Source organism: Myodes glareolus, chromosome 20 (assembly GCF_982192425.1).
Source record: "Myodes glareolus chromosome 20, mMyoGla1.1, whole genome shotgun sequence".
In the NCBI taxonomy this organism is placed as follows: domain Eukaryota; kingdom Metazoa; phylum Chordata; class Mammalia; order Rodentia; family Cricetidae; genus Myodes; species Myodes glareolus.
In genome coordinates this window covers 2,896,208-2,908,246 of record NC_142045.1, presented here as the reverse complement: position 1 = coordinate 2,908,246, position 12,039 = coordinate 2,896,208, and the positions used below count along the sequence as shown (strand labels likewise).

At 40.5% G+C, this 12,039-nt stretch overlaps 1 protein-coding gene across 1 annotated transcript in view; it reads right to left on the bottom strand.

The window, feature by feature from the left end:
* The window catches only part of LOC148118756 (contactin-associated protein like 5-1-like), a 918,003-nt gene that overhangs the window by 306,966 nt on the left and 598,998 nt on the right, over nucleotides 1-12,039 (bottom strand). The window contains exon 12 of the mRNA XM_087899418.1: nucleotides 524-643. Coding sequence (XP_087755544.1) covers nucleotides 524-643 — 120 coding nt within the window. The remainder of the gene's footprint in view (nucleotides 1-523; nucleotides 644-12,039) is intronic.

The following is a 12,039-nucleotide window of genomic DNA, read 5'->3' as shown; positions in this document are numbered from 1 at the left end:
ACTTGCTGCTCCAACACATCTGATTATCTATGATCTTCACAACTTCTTGGTGTAGTAATCTCATTCCCATTTCAATGATGAATGGCTGAAGCTCAAGAAAGTAGGACTCACTCAGACACACAGTTCACAGAACCTTCTATGAATGAATTTTCCCCAATGTGAATTAGGATTTCCCATTGACTTTTATGCTTTGGTTTTTTGTGTTTATTTATGTTGTTCTTATCTCCTTTTCTTTTCTCTGTTCATTTTCTATAGAGAAGATGACCTTGGCAAGCCCTACAGAAAATAGTGGGTAATTCACTCTGGATTTTTGGAATAGTCTCATTACCTTTACCAAGCTTCCTCTACTATTCTTTCAAAAAATAACTAAGCTAATTCTTAAGATTTATCAAGATAGGCTCTTTCCCCCACTGAAACTAGTCCTGTAAGATTTTGTTCATTCAGGTGTCCCATTGCAGAAACTCTATTCCTTCTCATACCAGCAGTTACCAAGTTTAGCAAGCTTGGAAAACATGGCCCTTACCAGTGATATTGCAGTACACCTGGAGAGGTCCCAGTGGCCCGCTGCCATCAGAGTCAACATAGAAGAATCCAGCCTTGTTCCCTTGGTGTCTGTACACCTCACAGGATTGCTCATAGATGGCTGGAAAGATAGAAATACAAATTTTACTTGGCTTTGAACATCCTTCTGCAGGGGTCAGTAGCTCATACTTAAGCCTACTTCTCATGCATCTTCCTTTCCCTTCCTGTACTGCTCCAAGAGCCTTTATAGCCCAGGGTTCTAGTATTTCATGGACTTCTTCCCTATTTTAGTTTTATTTCTGTTGTTGTGATAAAATAACCTGACGAGAAAGCAACGTAAGGGAGAGAGGGTTTGTTTTAGCTCCCAGCTTTAAGATGCCATCTAGCGGTTTGGAGAAACCACAATTACAGGAACTCGAAGCAACTAGTCATACCACATCCACAACTATGGAAACTCAGAAGCAAATGCACATTTTCCTACTTGCTGGCTTAATTATACACTGCTTGATCTTTCTATCAAATCATTCAGAAACTATGCTGTTTGAACTATTTTCAACTGACCACAGCTGGAGTCATTTATGAAAATAGAATCTCAAGGGAGAAAATGCCTCCATATGACTGGAGAGTAGGGAACTCTTTGGGGCATTTTATTTATTAATGATGAATGTGGAAGGGTGCAGTTTACTGAAGGCAAAGCCACTCCTGAGAATATTGTCCTGTGTGGCCTAAGAAAACAAGATGAGCAAGCCAGTAAGCAGAATGAATCCATTGCCTCCCTTCAGTTTCTATCCCAGGTTCCTGTCTTTAATTTCTTCCCTGATTTCCCTTCTTGAGAAAATATGAAAGGAAGCTGAAATAAGCCCTTTCCTTGTGGACTTTATTGTAGCCAGAGAAGTATAATTAAAACCAGGACCCCTGTGTAGAGAATGGTGCCATCCACAGTGGGTCTTCCCACACCCATTAACTTAATTAAGACAGTCTACTACAAACGTGTCCTCAGAGCAACCCAATAGTGACAATTCCTCCTTATTCAACCAGGTGATTCAGGTTGTGTCAAGTGGACAGTTAAAGATAACCGTCACACACTATTACTTCTATAATTCTTTCATTCATTCTTCTAAGTCCATCTCAAGGGTACATTGATCATAAAATCTCCCCTCTTTGTCCCTGGTACTTGCAGATGTACATTCTGTCCCTATGTCCTTGCAGTGTACTAAGCTAGGATCATCAGCACAGGTCTGTCCTCTAGAATGTTCTAATGAACCTATAAGAATCATGACTGTGTCAGGTGACACTGTGCCACAGCATCTAACATATCTCTAAAAGACGTCAGAGTTTAACAATGTTTGGCTGGTAAGTTTAAAATTCACATTGTTTAGCAATAAAACACGAGGACGCTGTCTTGGGGGATGTGAGTGCACATGTATTTGTGGGCTTGTATGTGACACCAATAGTCAATGTCAGAGTTTTGTTTCTTACTTGTCACCATTTTGTTTTCTCCTTGCCTATTCCTTGGCTAGAATTCCCGACCAGTGAGCTTTAAGAATCTTCCTGTCAACACCTCAAAATGAGGATGACAAATGTGCACACCATGCCTGCTTTTATATGCTCTAGGGATCAGACTCAGGTCCTCATGCTTGCAAAGTAAGCACTTTACCAACCTATATATCCTCCAGGCGAAAGGAACATTCTCTTACACTTATATGTGCTAAACTTAGGAAAGTAACTGATATAATATTGTATACAGGTTCAATCCATTTTCACCTGACAATTGCTGCCTAATTTATAGATTATGTCAACAAGGATAGTTTCACCAAGGGACAGAGACATAGATAAGAACAACAGCCTGTGTCCTCATGCTTACAGGCCGTGACAGGAACAGAGGTCCTTTCATGCTCACATGGGAGCCAGAATAGGAAGAGGTCACAGGGGTCACATAATTTGGAGCATTAGCACAGCTGTAGACTTGATAAATATTAACTTTATTAAACCCAGCAGATTTGGAAGAATGCAAAGCCAGCATTATAAAAGACACATCTTAGGAATCTTAGGAATTTGCTTAGGATTGCTTAGGAATCTTAGGATTGCTTAGGAAAAGCAATCTTAGGAATAAAAAAAAATTATATTTGATCCTTCACACAAAATCCTATAGTTTGGAACAGCATGTGCACAATAAATTATGTCATCTAGTCTTGCTTAAAACACTTCAGTGACTCCTAACATCATTCCAGATAGAGCACAAGCTTGTCACCTTAGCTGACTTCTGCCCCTGTGACTAATGCCCCATCCCAGGAATATGAAGCTACCGTTCATCATGATCAAGTGTGAGGGGAGCTTCAAATAATTCATTACCAGTCAGGTCGTAAAGCCTGAGAGAGTTAGAAATTCTTATACTTTGGAGTGAATTCAAGGTTATACTTGCATTCATGGAACTCTCACTGGTATTCATGCACAAGTTCTGAAGCAGAGGTAAATAAGGGTGTCATGGTGTGTGCCCTGAAAACTGAACACAGCAATCTGAACCCTGATATCTCCATTGATGAAGTGCTTGCTGGAAGAATAAAATCTTCAGAATCTATGTAATGCACTTTGATATGCACTACACATGGGAATGCCAGCTAGTATGAGCAGCTATCACCAAACACACCTACACTCATAGGAGGGCAAACACATAGAGAAAAAACATAGAGAAGTTGCCACTGTTGTTTTCTCAAGAGCATGAAAGAAAAATAACACCCAGAAAACATGGGAGCATTTACTTAACTGCTGAGATCACCTAACCAGTGAGATAGCTCAGAGAGTTCTAGCCCTGGTACCTACATGGGGGAAGAAGAGAACAGCCTGCTGCATGTTTTCCTCTTACCTCCACATTTATTCTCTAGTATACACAATCACAAAATATAGTCATGTGAGCACACACATTAAATAAAATTGTAATATTTCACAAAGAACTGGAACTCTAGAAATGAACTGAGCAAATGTTTGCATTATGGCCACAACGTAGCTCCTGCATTACTTTGGGAAAGTGGCTTTAGCCTTGCTAGCCTCTTCTAAGGTAATTTCCATGACGGACACCTCCTGTTATTCAGATACTCACACTTGTCTTGGTTAATACTCTCATTGCTGTTACAATGGCTGTCTCCTACTGAGAGAAAGTGAGGGAGGAGCCTTGCTAGCATGTGACTCAGACACGGGGAGATATTAGGAAAGGCCGCATATAATTAACTGCTGCTCCTATGACTGGAAACCTGATGTCCTTGGGGGAATTAAGAATGTCATGCTAGGGTTGGAGAGATGGCTCAGTGATTAAGAGCACTGACTGCTCTTCCAGAGGACCCGGGTTCAATTCCCAGCAACCACATGGCGGCTCACAACTGTCTGGAAATCCAGTTCCAGGGGATCTGACACCTTCACACCAATGCACATAAAATAAATATTAAAAAATAAAAATAAAATGTCCTTTTCAAAAAAAAGAATGTCATGCTAGGGCTGGAGAGATGGCTCAGTGGTTAAGAGCACTGGTTCTTCTTCCAGAGGTCCTGAGTTCAACTCTCAGCAACTGTATGATGACTCACAACCATCTCTAGTGGGATCTGAAGCCCTCTTCTGGCATAAAGCTTTACAAGCAGATAGAACACTCATACATAAAATAAATAAGCAAACCTTTGAAAAAAGAGATGTCATGCATTTGGAATCTGAACAATTGGAGAATTTACAGACTCGCAGACACACAGTCTGACTCTCCTTGTAGAATCAGACGTGGCAGAGCCAACACTAAGGAGGACTCTGTTTGGGGATGCTAGTCTTTCTGCTACAGATCCCCAGACCTGCTATCCTTGGAGCGCTGTTCATTGTTGCTGACACTGCAGATGACTGGAGCTCGATTAGATCCTACCTTATGTTTAACATCATCACTTCTCAGTTGTTCTTAGCTAAAACTGAAGATGCAAGACAATGATTTATTGAAATGGATGCTGAAATACAGAAGGCCAGTTAGGAAAATAAGTATGAATATATCCAAGGAAAATGAAGGTATTGTTATTTCTGAAAATGATATTTTTGCTAATGGAAACAGCTTGGGGAAAGCAGCATATGATGCTGCACCAGCAGCTGAGGCAGGAGGATATTCATGAATATGCGGAGAAGCCAGGCTACAGAGCAGAACCTTATGTCAAGCATCAGATAGACAGACAGCCATTGCACTGATATAGACTCAAGTTCCAGTCTTCCTCAATAAATGTTATCAGATGTCCTTCCTGCCACTGTCACTGTGCATGCTAATCCTCAGTCCATCTTTTGGCCTCCCCTGTTAGATTGCGGATGCCTATAGTACATATATTTTTCTCTGTTTGTAAATGGTCCACTGGGAAGGGGAGGTAGCTTTGGATATAAAATGTTAACTGTGTAAGCACAAGGATATCAGTTTAACTCCTCAGAACCCAGGTACAAGCCAGGACTGTTGACAAGTGCTTGTGATCTGAGCACAGGAGACTTCAAACACGAAGAGCTTTAGATCCTGACCAACCAGCCAAGCCTACCTAATGAGTTCTATGCAAGTGTCTCCTAGGACAAAGTGGAAAAGGTATGAAGCCATGTGGCTAACATAGATGAGAATACTGGGTTAATATAAGTGACAAGAGCTAATAAGAAGCCTGAGCTAATGGGCCAATCAGTTTATAATCTTATAGAGTCCTCTGTGTGATTTTCTTTGTGGCTTGCCAGCTGTGGGGAACTGGGCAGGACATAAACCCCAACAAGCAGACCACTTCATGTTACAGATGGTGACTAAGGAATGACAGTCAAGATTGTCCTCTGGCTTCTACATGCACACACACACACTCGAATGTACACAATTAATGGCTATTAATTGAAAATTTCTATAGATGGTAAAAGCTGAACTAAGAAAAGCCAACAGACACTCTGGGAACCTCTGCCTCTGCTGCAGCAGTAGAATTCAAAGCAGTGCTTAAGATGTAACCTTATGCATGCTTTCTGAGTATTCCAGATTAGCACAGAAAGAGACCTATAGGAGAATCACAGCATACTCTGCTGTGGAGAAACTGAATGCCTAAGAGAAAATGAAGAGAAAGTTGTTGGTAGGGCTTTGGGATGGCCATCAGTAGAGTGCTTGCCCTAGAGGCCCAAGGACCTGAGCTTGATGATAGAAGCCACATAGACAGCTGTGTGGAATAGTGGGTGCCAGGAATCCCAGCGGAACTGGAGAGCTCCAGGTGCAGTGAGAGACCCTATCACCGAAAATGAAGTGTAGAGTCAGTGCATAAGATATCCAACACTGACTTCTGACATCCTTATGCACACATAGGTATGTGCATATGCTTATATATTGCATACACAAGCACACCCAAGAACAGGAACACATATATTGCTGGAAGTTTGGAGAAATCTCTGTGGTCACCAGACGATATCAGGAAAAGATCTCTTGGGATTTTTAGCCTCCCTAATAGAATAATTTAAGAATTATAATTATAAATAGATTTAATTGGAGGCCCAAAGAAATTGTATGAAATTCCTCAATAATTAATAAAAATATTATGCTGTGAAAAAAATTTTAATAAAGGAAATCCCCAAAGCAGATAAAGCTGAAAAAAATCACAGCAGCTGCTCAGAGACGGTGAAGGGAGAAGATAGAGAAATAAAAGTCATCTGTTTGAGGTAAGCAGACTTGGAGATGAGCCACATGATGACAGGCAGCCACAATGTGGGAAAGGGAGGGTCGGAGAAAGGAGAAAGTCTGAGTACCAGGGAACATGTTCTTGGGCTCCAGTCAACATCCAATAGAGAAAGACAGAAGAGAAGAAAAAGGAAGATTTTCTTAGTAACAACTCAAGAATGCCCACAGATCCATGAGACAACTCATGGCAGCTTCCAGTGACTGCACAAGGGAGTAAGGATTCTAGGAACAACTTTACTAAATAAAGAAACAGTTCTATTTTTCTCTTTTAGCAGATCTTAAGAATCTATCTTCTGGAGGCTTAGTCCCATGGCCAAGAGACGGACAAGCCTAATATTAACTCTTAAGGAAGGAGGCAATGGTATGTCTTCAGCAAGAAGGAGATTCAATTCTTATGCACACAAAAATGCTTTTGAGAGAGTACAGTTTGTTGCATTAAAAAAGCATCCAGTAAAGTGAGCATTGCTGTTGAAGGGTTACAACCAGGAATTCATGCATTTACCACACTCCTCCGTGAAGAAGACAATGGTAGACACAACAGGGTTCTTCGGAATAAATTTTTACACAAACAGAGCATATGTGTAATGTGAACAGACAGAGCAAACGGATCCGTGTTTTCATATCTAAGAGAAATAATCTGAGTACTGTTCTGGCAGATAAATTATTGACTAAGGTACAATTTGAAATGTCATTGTAATGTTCTCTCTCATTAGAGATAATGATAGTATGCAGACAGTGAAATAGATTTATTTAGACCTCATCTTTTCAAGTGCCAAGGTCAGAGCTATAGTTTTTGCAGCTTTGTCATTTATATTCCTACTGTAAAATTATGGAAACAAATATGAAACTCAACAAGTGTGTGTGTGCATGTGTATCTGACCATTCATGTGTGCGTGTAGTGGCCACAGATTGACATGAGGTGTCTTCTGCGGTCACACTCATTGCTACCTACCCCCTTTTAAATTTGATGACTACAGGACTTGGAATTCATGTGAGGTCAGTGGAAAACTTGCTGGAGTAGGTTTTCTCCTTTCATCTTGCGTGTCCTGGGAACCGAACTCAGGTTGTCAGATTTGTTGGCAAGCTCCTTAACCCTCTGAATCGACTTGTAGGCTTGTGCATCTTGGTTTTTGAGACTGAACCTGAAGCTCACCAATTTGGCTAGACTGGATGGTCAGTGAGTCTCAGAGATCCACTGGTCTCTGCCTCTCAAGTACAGGGATTGCAAACACATGCTACTATCCCTGAGTCCTGGGTATGGGTGCTGGGAATTAGAACTCAAATGTTCATGCATATATGGCAAGCTCTTTGACCAGTGAGATCTCTCTTTAGCTTCTCTGTACATACTTTGAAAGCCTTAAAAATGTTTCAATTCTTCTTAGCATGTCTATTGTTGTTCTTATTCTACACTGCATATATACATATGTGTGTGTGTGTGAGTGTGTGTGTGTTCATAGCAATTATTTATTTTAAAAGAGTCCATGAATTTAATGGAGAGCAATGAAGGTATATGGGAAGGTATGGAGGGAGGAAAGAAAGAAGATAAATGATATAATTATTATCTCAAAAATAAAAGTAGTCATGTAAAAGTATTTCAGTCCTGTATCACTTACCACATGATTGCAATTAGTTACATATCTACACACAATTCTTGCAGATATAAATAAAATCAAATTAATTGTAGTATCTAAGCAAGCAATTGTGGAGCATTTTATTCTGCAATTATTTAATTAGGTTTTTCAAGCCCCAGTGCAGTAGACTTTTGAGAATTTGACTTGAGCTTGTTTCAACAAAGAAAATAAAGATAGTATTAAAATACAATCACAAAATTCATTTCAAAGACTATGAGTAGATTACACTGGAGAAAGAAGAGTTTTTCATGGCCCAAGCCCAAGACCAAATTCAGAAGGCAGAGCAAAATGTTAGGTTGCAATAGTAGACCTCAAAGAAAACATAAGATATTCTTTGGTCTCTTGGGCTACAGTGCATTAGACACTGATGCTGAAGGCATTCTCTTAAAAGTGTCCAATAAAGGTAGGATGCCTGGCAGGTGAGTTCTGGTGAGTTGAAAAGGCTAAGACTGATACATAGTTTCAGCTTCACTTCTACCCAAGTCTCACCTATGCTTCATTGTCTCCTTTAAAATAAGCTATTAGCAGCAGTCAGTAGCAGCAGTCACTACATACTATTCACAGCAGTCACTGTATGATATACACAGCAGTCACTGTATACTATACACAGCAGTCACTGTATACTATACACAGCAGTCACTATATACTATACACAGCAGTCATGTATGCTATCCACAGCAGTCATGTATGCTATACACAGCAGTCATGTATGCTATACACAGCAGTCACTGTATGATATACACAGCACTCACTGTATAATATACACAGCAGTAACTGCATACTATACACAGCAGTCACTGTATACTATACACAGCAGTCACTGTATGACATACACAGCACTCACTGTATACTATACACAGCAGTCACTGTATACTATACACAGCAGTCAGTGCACACTATACACAGCAGTCACTACATACTATACGCAGAAGTCACTGTATGCTATACACAGCACTCACTGTATACTATACACAGCAGTCACTGTATACTATACACAGCACTCACTGTATGATATACACAGCAGTCACTGTATACTATACACAGCAGTCACTGTATACTATACACAGCAGTCACTGTATACTATACACAGCAGTCACTGTACACTATACACAGCAGTCACTGTATGCTATACACAGCAGTCACTGTATACTATACACTGCAGTCACTGTATGCTATACACAGCAGTCACTGTATACTATACACAGCAGTCACTGTATACTATACACAGCAGTCACTGTATACTATACACAGCAGTCACTGTATACTATACACAGCAGTCACTGTATACTATACACAGCAGTCACTGTATACTATACACAGCAGTCACTGTATCCTATACACAACAGTCACTGTACACTATACACAGCAGTCACTGTACGCTATACACAGCAGTCACTGTATGATATACACAGCAGTCACTGTATACTATACACAGCAGTCACTGTATACTATACACAGCAGTCACTGTATACTATACACAGCAGTCACTGTATACTATAAACAGCAGTCACTGTATACTATACACAACAGTCACTGTATGATATACACAGAACTCACTGTATACTATACACAGCAGTCACTGTATACTATACACAGCAGTCACTGTATGCTATACACAGCAGTCACTGTATGATATACACAGCAGTCACTGTATACTATACACAGCACTCATTGTATGATATACACAGCAGTCACTGTATACTATACACAGCAGTCACTGTATACTATACACAGCAGTCACTACATACTATACGCAGCAGTCACTGTATGCTATACACAGCACTCACTGTATACTATACACAGCAGTCACTGTATACTATACACAGCAGTCAGTGCACACTATACACAGCAGTCACTGTATACTATACACAGCAGTCACTAGATACTATACGCAGCAGTCACTGTACACTATACACAGCAGTCACTACATACTATACGCAGCAGTCACTGTATGCTATACACAGCCGTCACTGTATGCTATACACAGCAGTCACTGTATACTATACACAGCAGTCACTGTATACTATACACAGCAGTCACTGTATACTATACACAGCAGTCACTGTATACTATACACAGCAGTCACTGTATACTATACACAGCAGTCACTGTACACTATACACAGCAGTCACTGTATGCTATACACAGTAGTCACTGTATACTATACACTGCAGTCACTGTACACTATACACAGCAGTCACTGTATGCTATACACTGCAGTCACTGTATGATATACACAGCAGTCACTGTATACTATACACAGCAGTCACTGTATACTATACACAGCACTCACTGTATAGTATACACAGCAGTCACTGTATGCTATACACAGCAGTCACTGTATACTATACACATCAGTCACTGTATACTATACACAGCACTCACTGTATGCTATACACAGCAGTCACTGTATGCTATACAGAGCAGTCACTGTATACTATACACAGCAGTCACTGTATACTATACACAGCAGTCACTGTATACTATACACAGCAGTCACTGTATACTATACACAGCAGTCACTGTATACTATACACAGCAGTCACTGTATGCTATACACAGCAGTCACTGTATGCTATACACAGCAGTCACTCTATACTATACACAGCAGTCAGTGCACACTATACACAGCAGTCACTGTATACTATACACAGCAGTCACTACATACTATACGCAGCAGTCACTGTACACTATACACAGCAGTCACTACATACTATACGCAGCAGTCACTGTATGCTATACACAGCAGTCACTGTATACTATGCAGAGCAGTCACTGTATACTATACACAGCACTCACTGTATACTATACACAGCAGTCACTGTATGATATACACAGCAGTCACTGTATACTATACACAGCAGTCACTGTATACTATACACAACAGTCACTGTATGATATACACAGCACTCACTGTATACTATACACAGCAGTCACTGTATGATATACACAGCACTCACTGTATACTATACACAGCAGTCACTGTATACTATACACAGCAGTCACTGTATGCTATACACAGCAGTCACTGTATGATATACACAGCAGTAACTGTATACTATACACAGCACTCACTGTATGATATACAGAGCAGTCACTGTATACTATACACAGCAGTCACTGTATACTATACACAGCAGTCACTACATACTATACGCAGCAGTCACTGTATGCTATACACAGCACTCACTGTATACTATACACAGCAGTCACTGTATACTGTACACAGCAGTCAGTGCACACTATACACAGCAGTCACTGTATACTATACACAGCAGTCACTAGATACTATACGCAGCAGTCACTGTACACTATACACAGCCGTCACTACATACTATACGCAGCAGTCACTGTATACTATACACAGCAGTCACTGTATACTATACATAGCAGTCACTGTATACTATACACAGCAGTCACTGTATACTATACACAGCAGTCACTGTATACTATACACAGCAGTCACTGTATACTATACACAGCACTCACTGTATGCTATACACAGCAGTCACTCTATGCTATACACAGCAGTCACTGTATACTATACACAGCAGTCACTGTATACTATACACAGCAGTCACTGTATACTATACACAGCAGGCACTGTATACTATACACAGCAGTCACTGTATGCTATACACAGCAGTCACTGTATGCTATACACAGCCGTCACTGTATGCTATACACAGCAGTCACTGTATGCTATACACAGCAGTCACTGTATGCTATACACAGCAGTCACTGTACGCTATTCACAGCAGCCCCTATTTGCCAGTGCAGTACCTTATATGTGATACAGAGGACATTGTGCCATTTTACAATGCAGTAAAGCAGTTTGTGAAATCACAGTAAGCAATCTAATAATATACTGTGGGTAAAAGTGAATATTCAAACCCAGAGGATAAAAACTGTTTTTAACAGTCCATATCTAAAGAAGTCCATCCTATGGGAGCATGTAAGCAAATGCTCTTTATGTTGATGGTGAGCTCAGGTGAATGTCAGTGGGCATGGCTGCAGTGACGGTTTCTCTGAGTACATAAATTAGCAATCTGCAGCTTACCACAGTCCTGGAAAATCATGTTCCCCAAGTTGACCTAACATCAGACTGAACATATCAGTCTGAAAAGTACCTTACAAGAGATTCGAGTGGCACTGGAGGGAGGGACCAGACCCTGAGCTCACAAGCTACTCTGC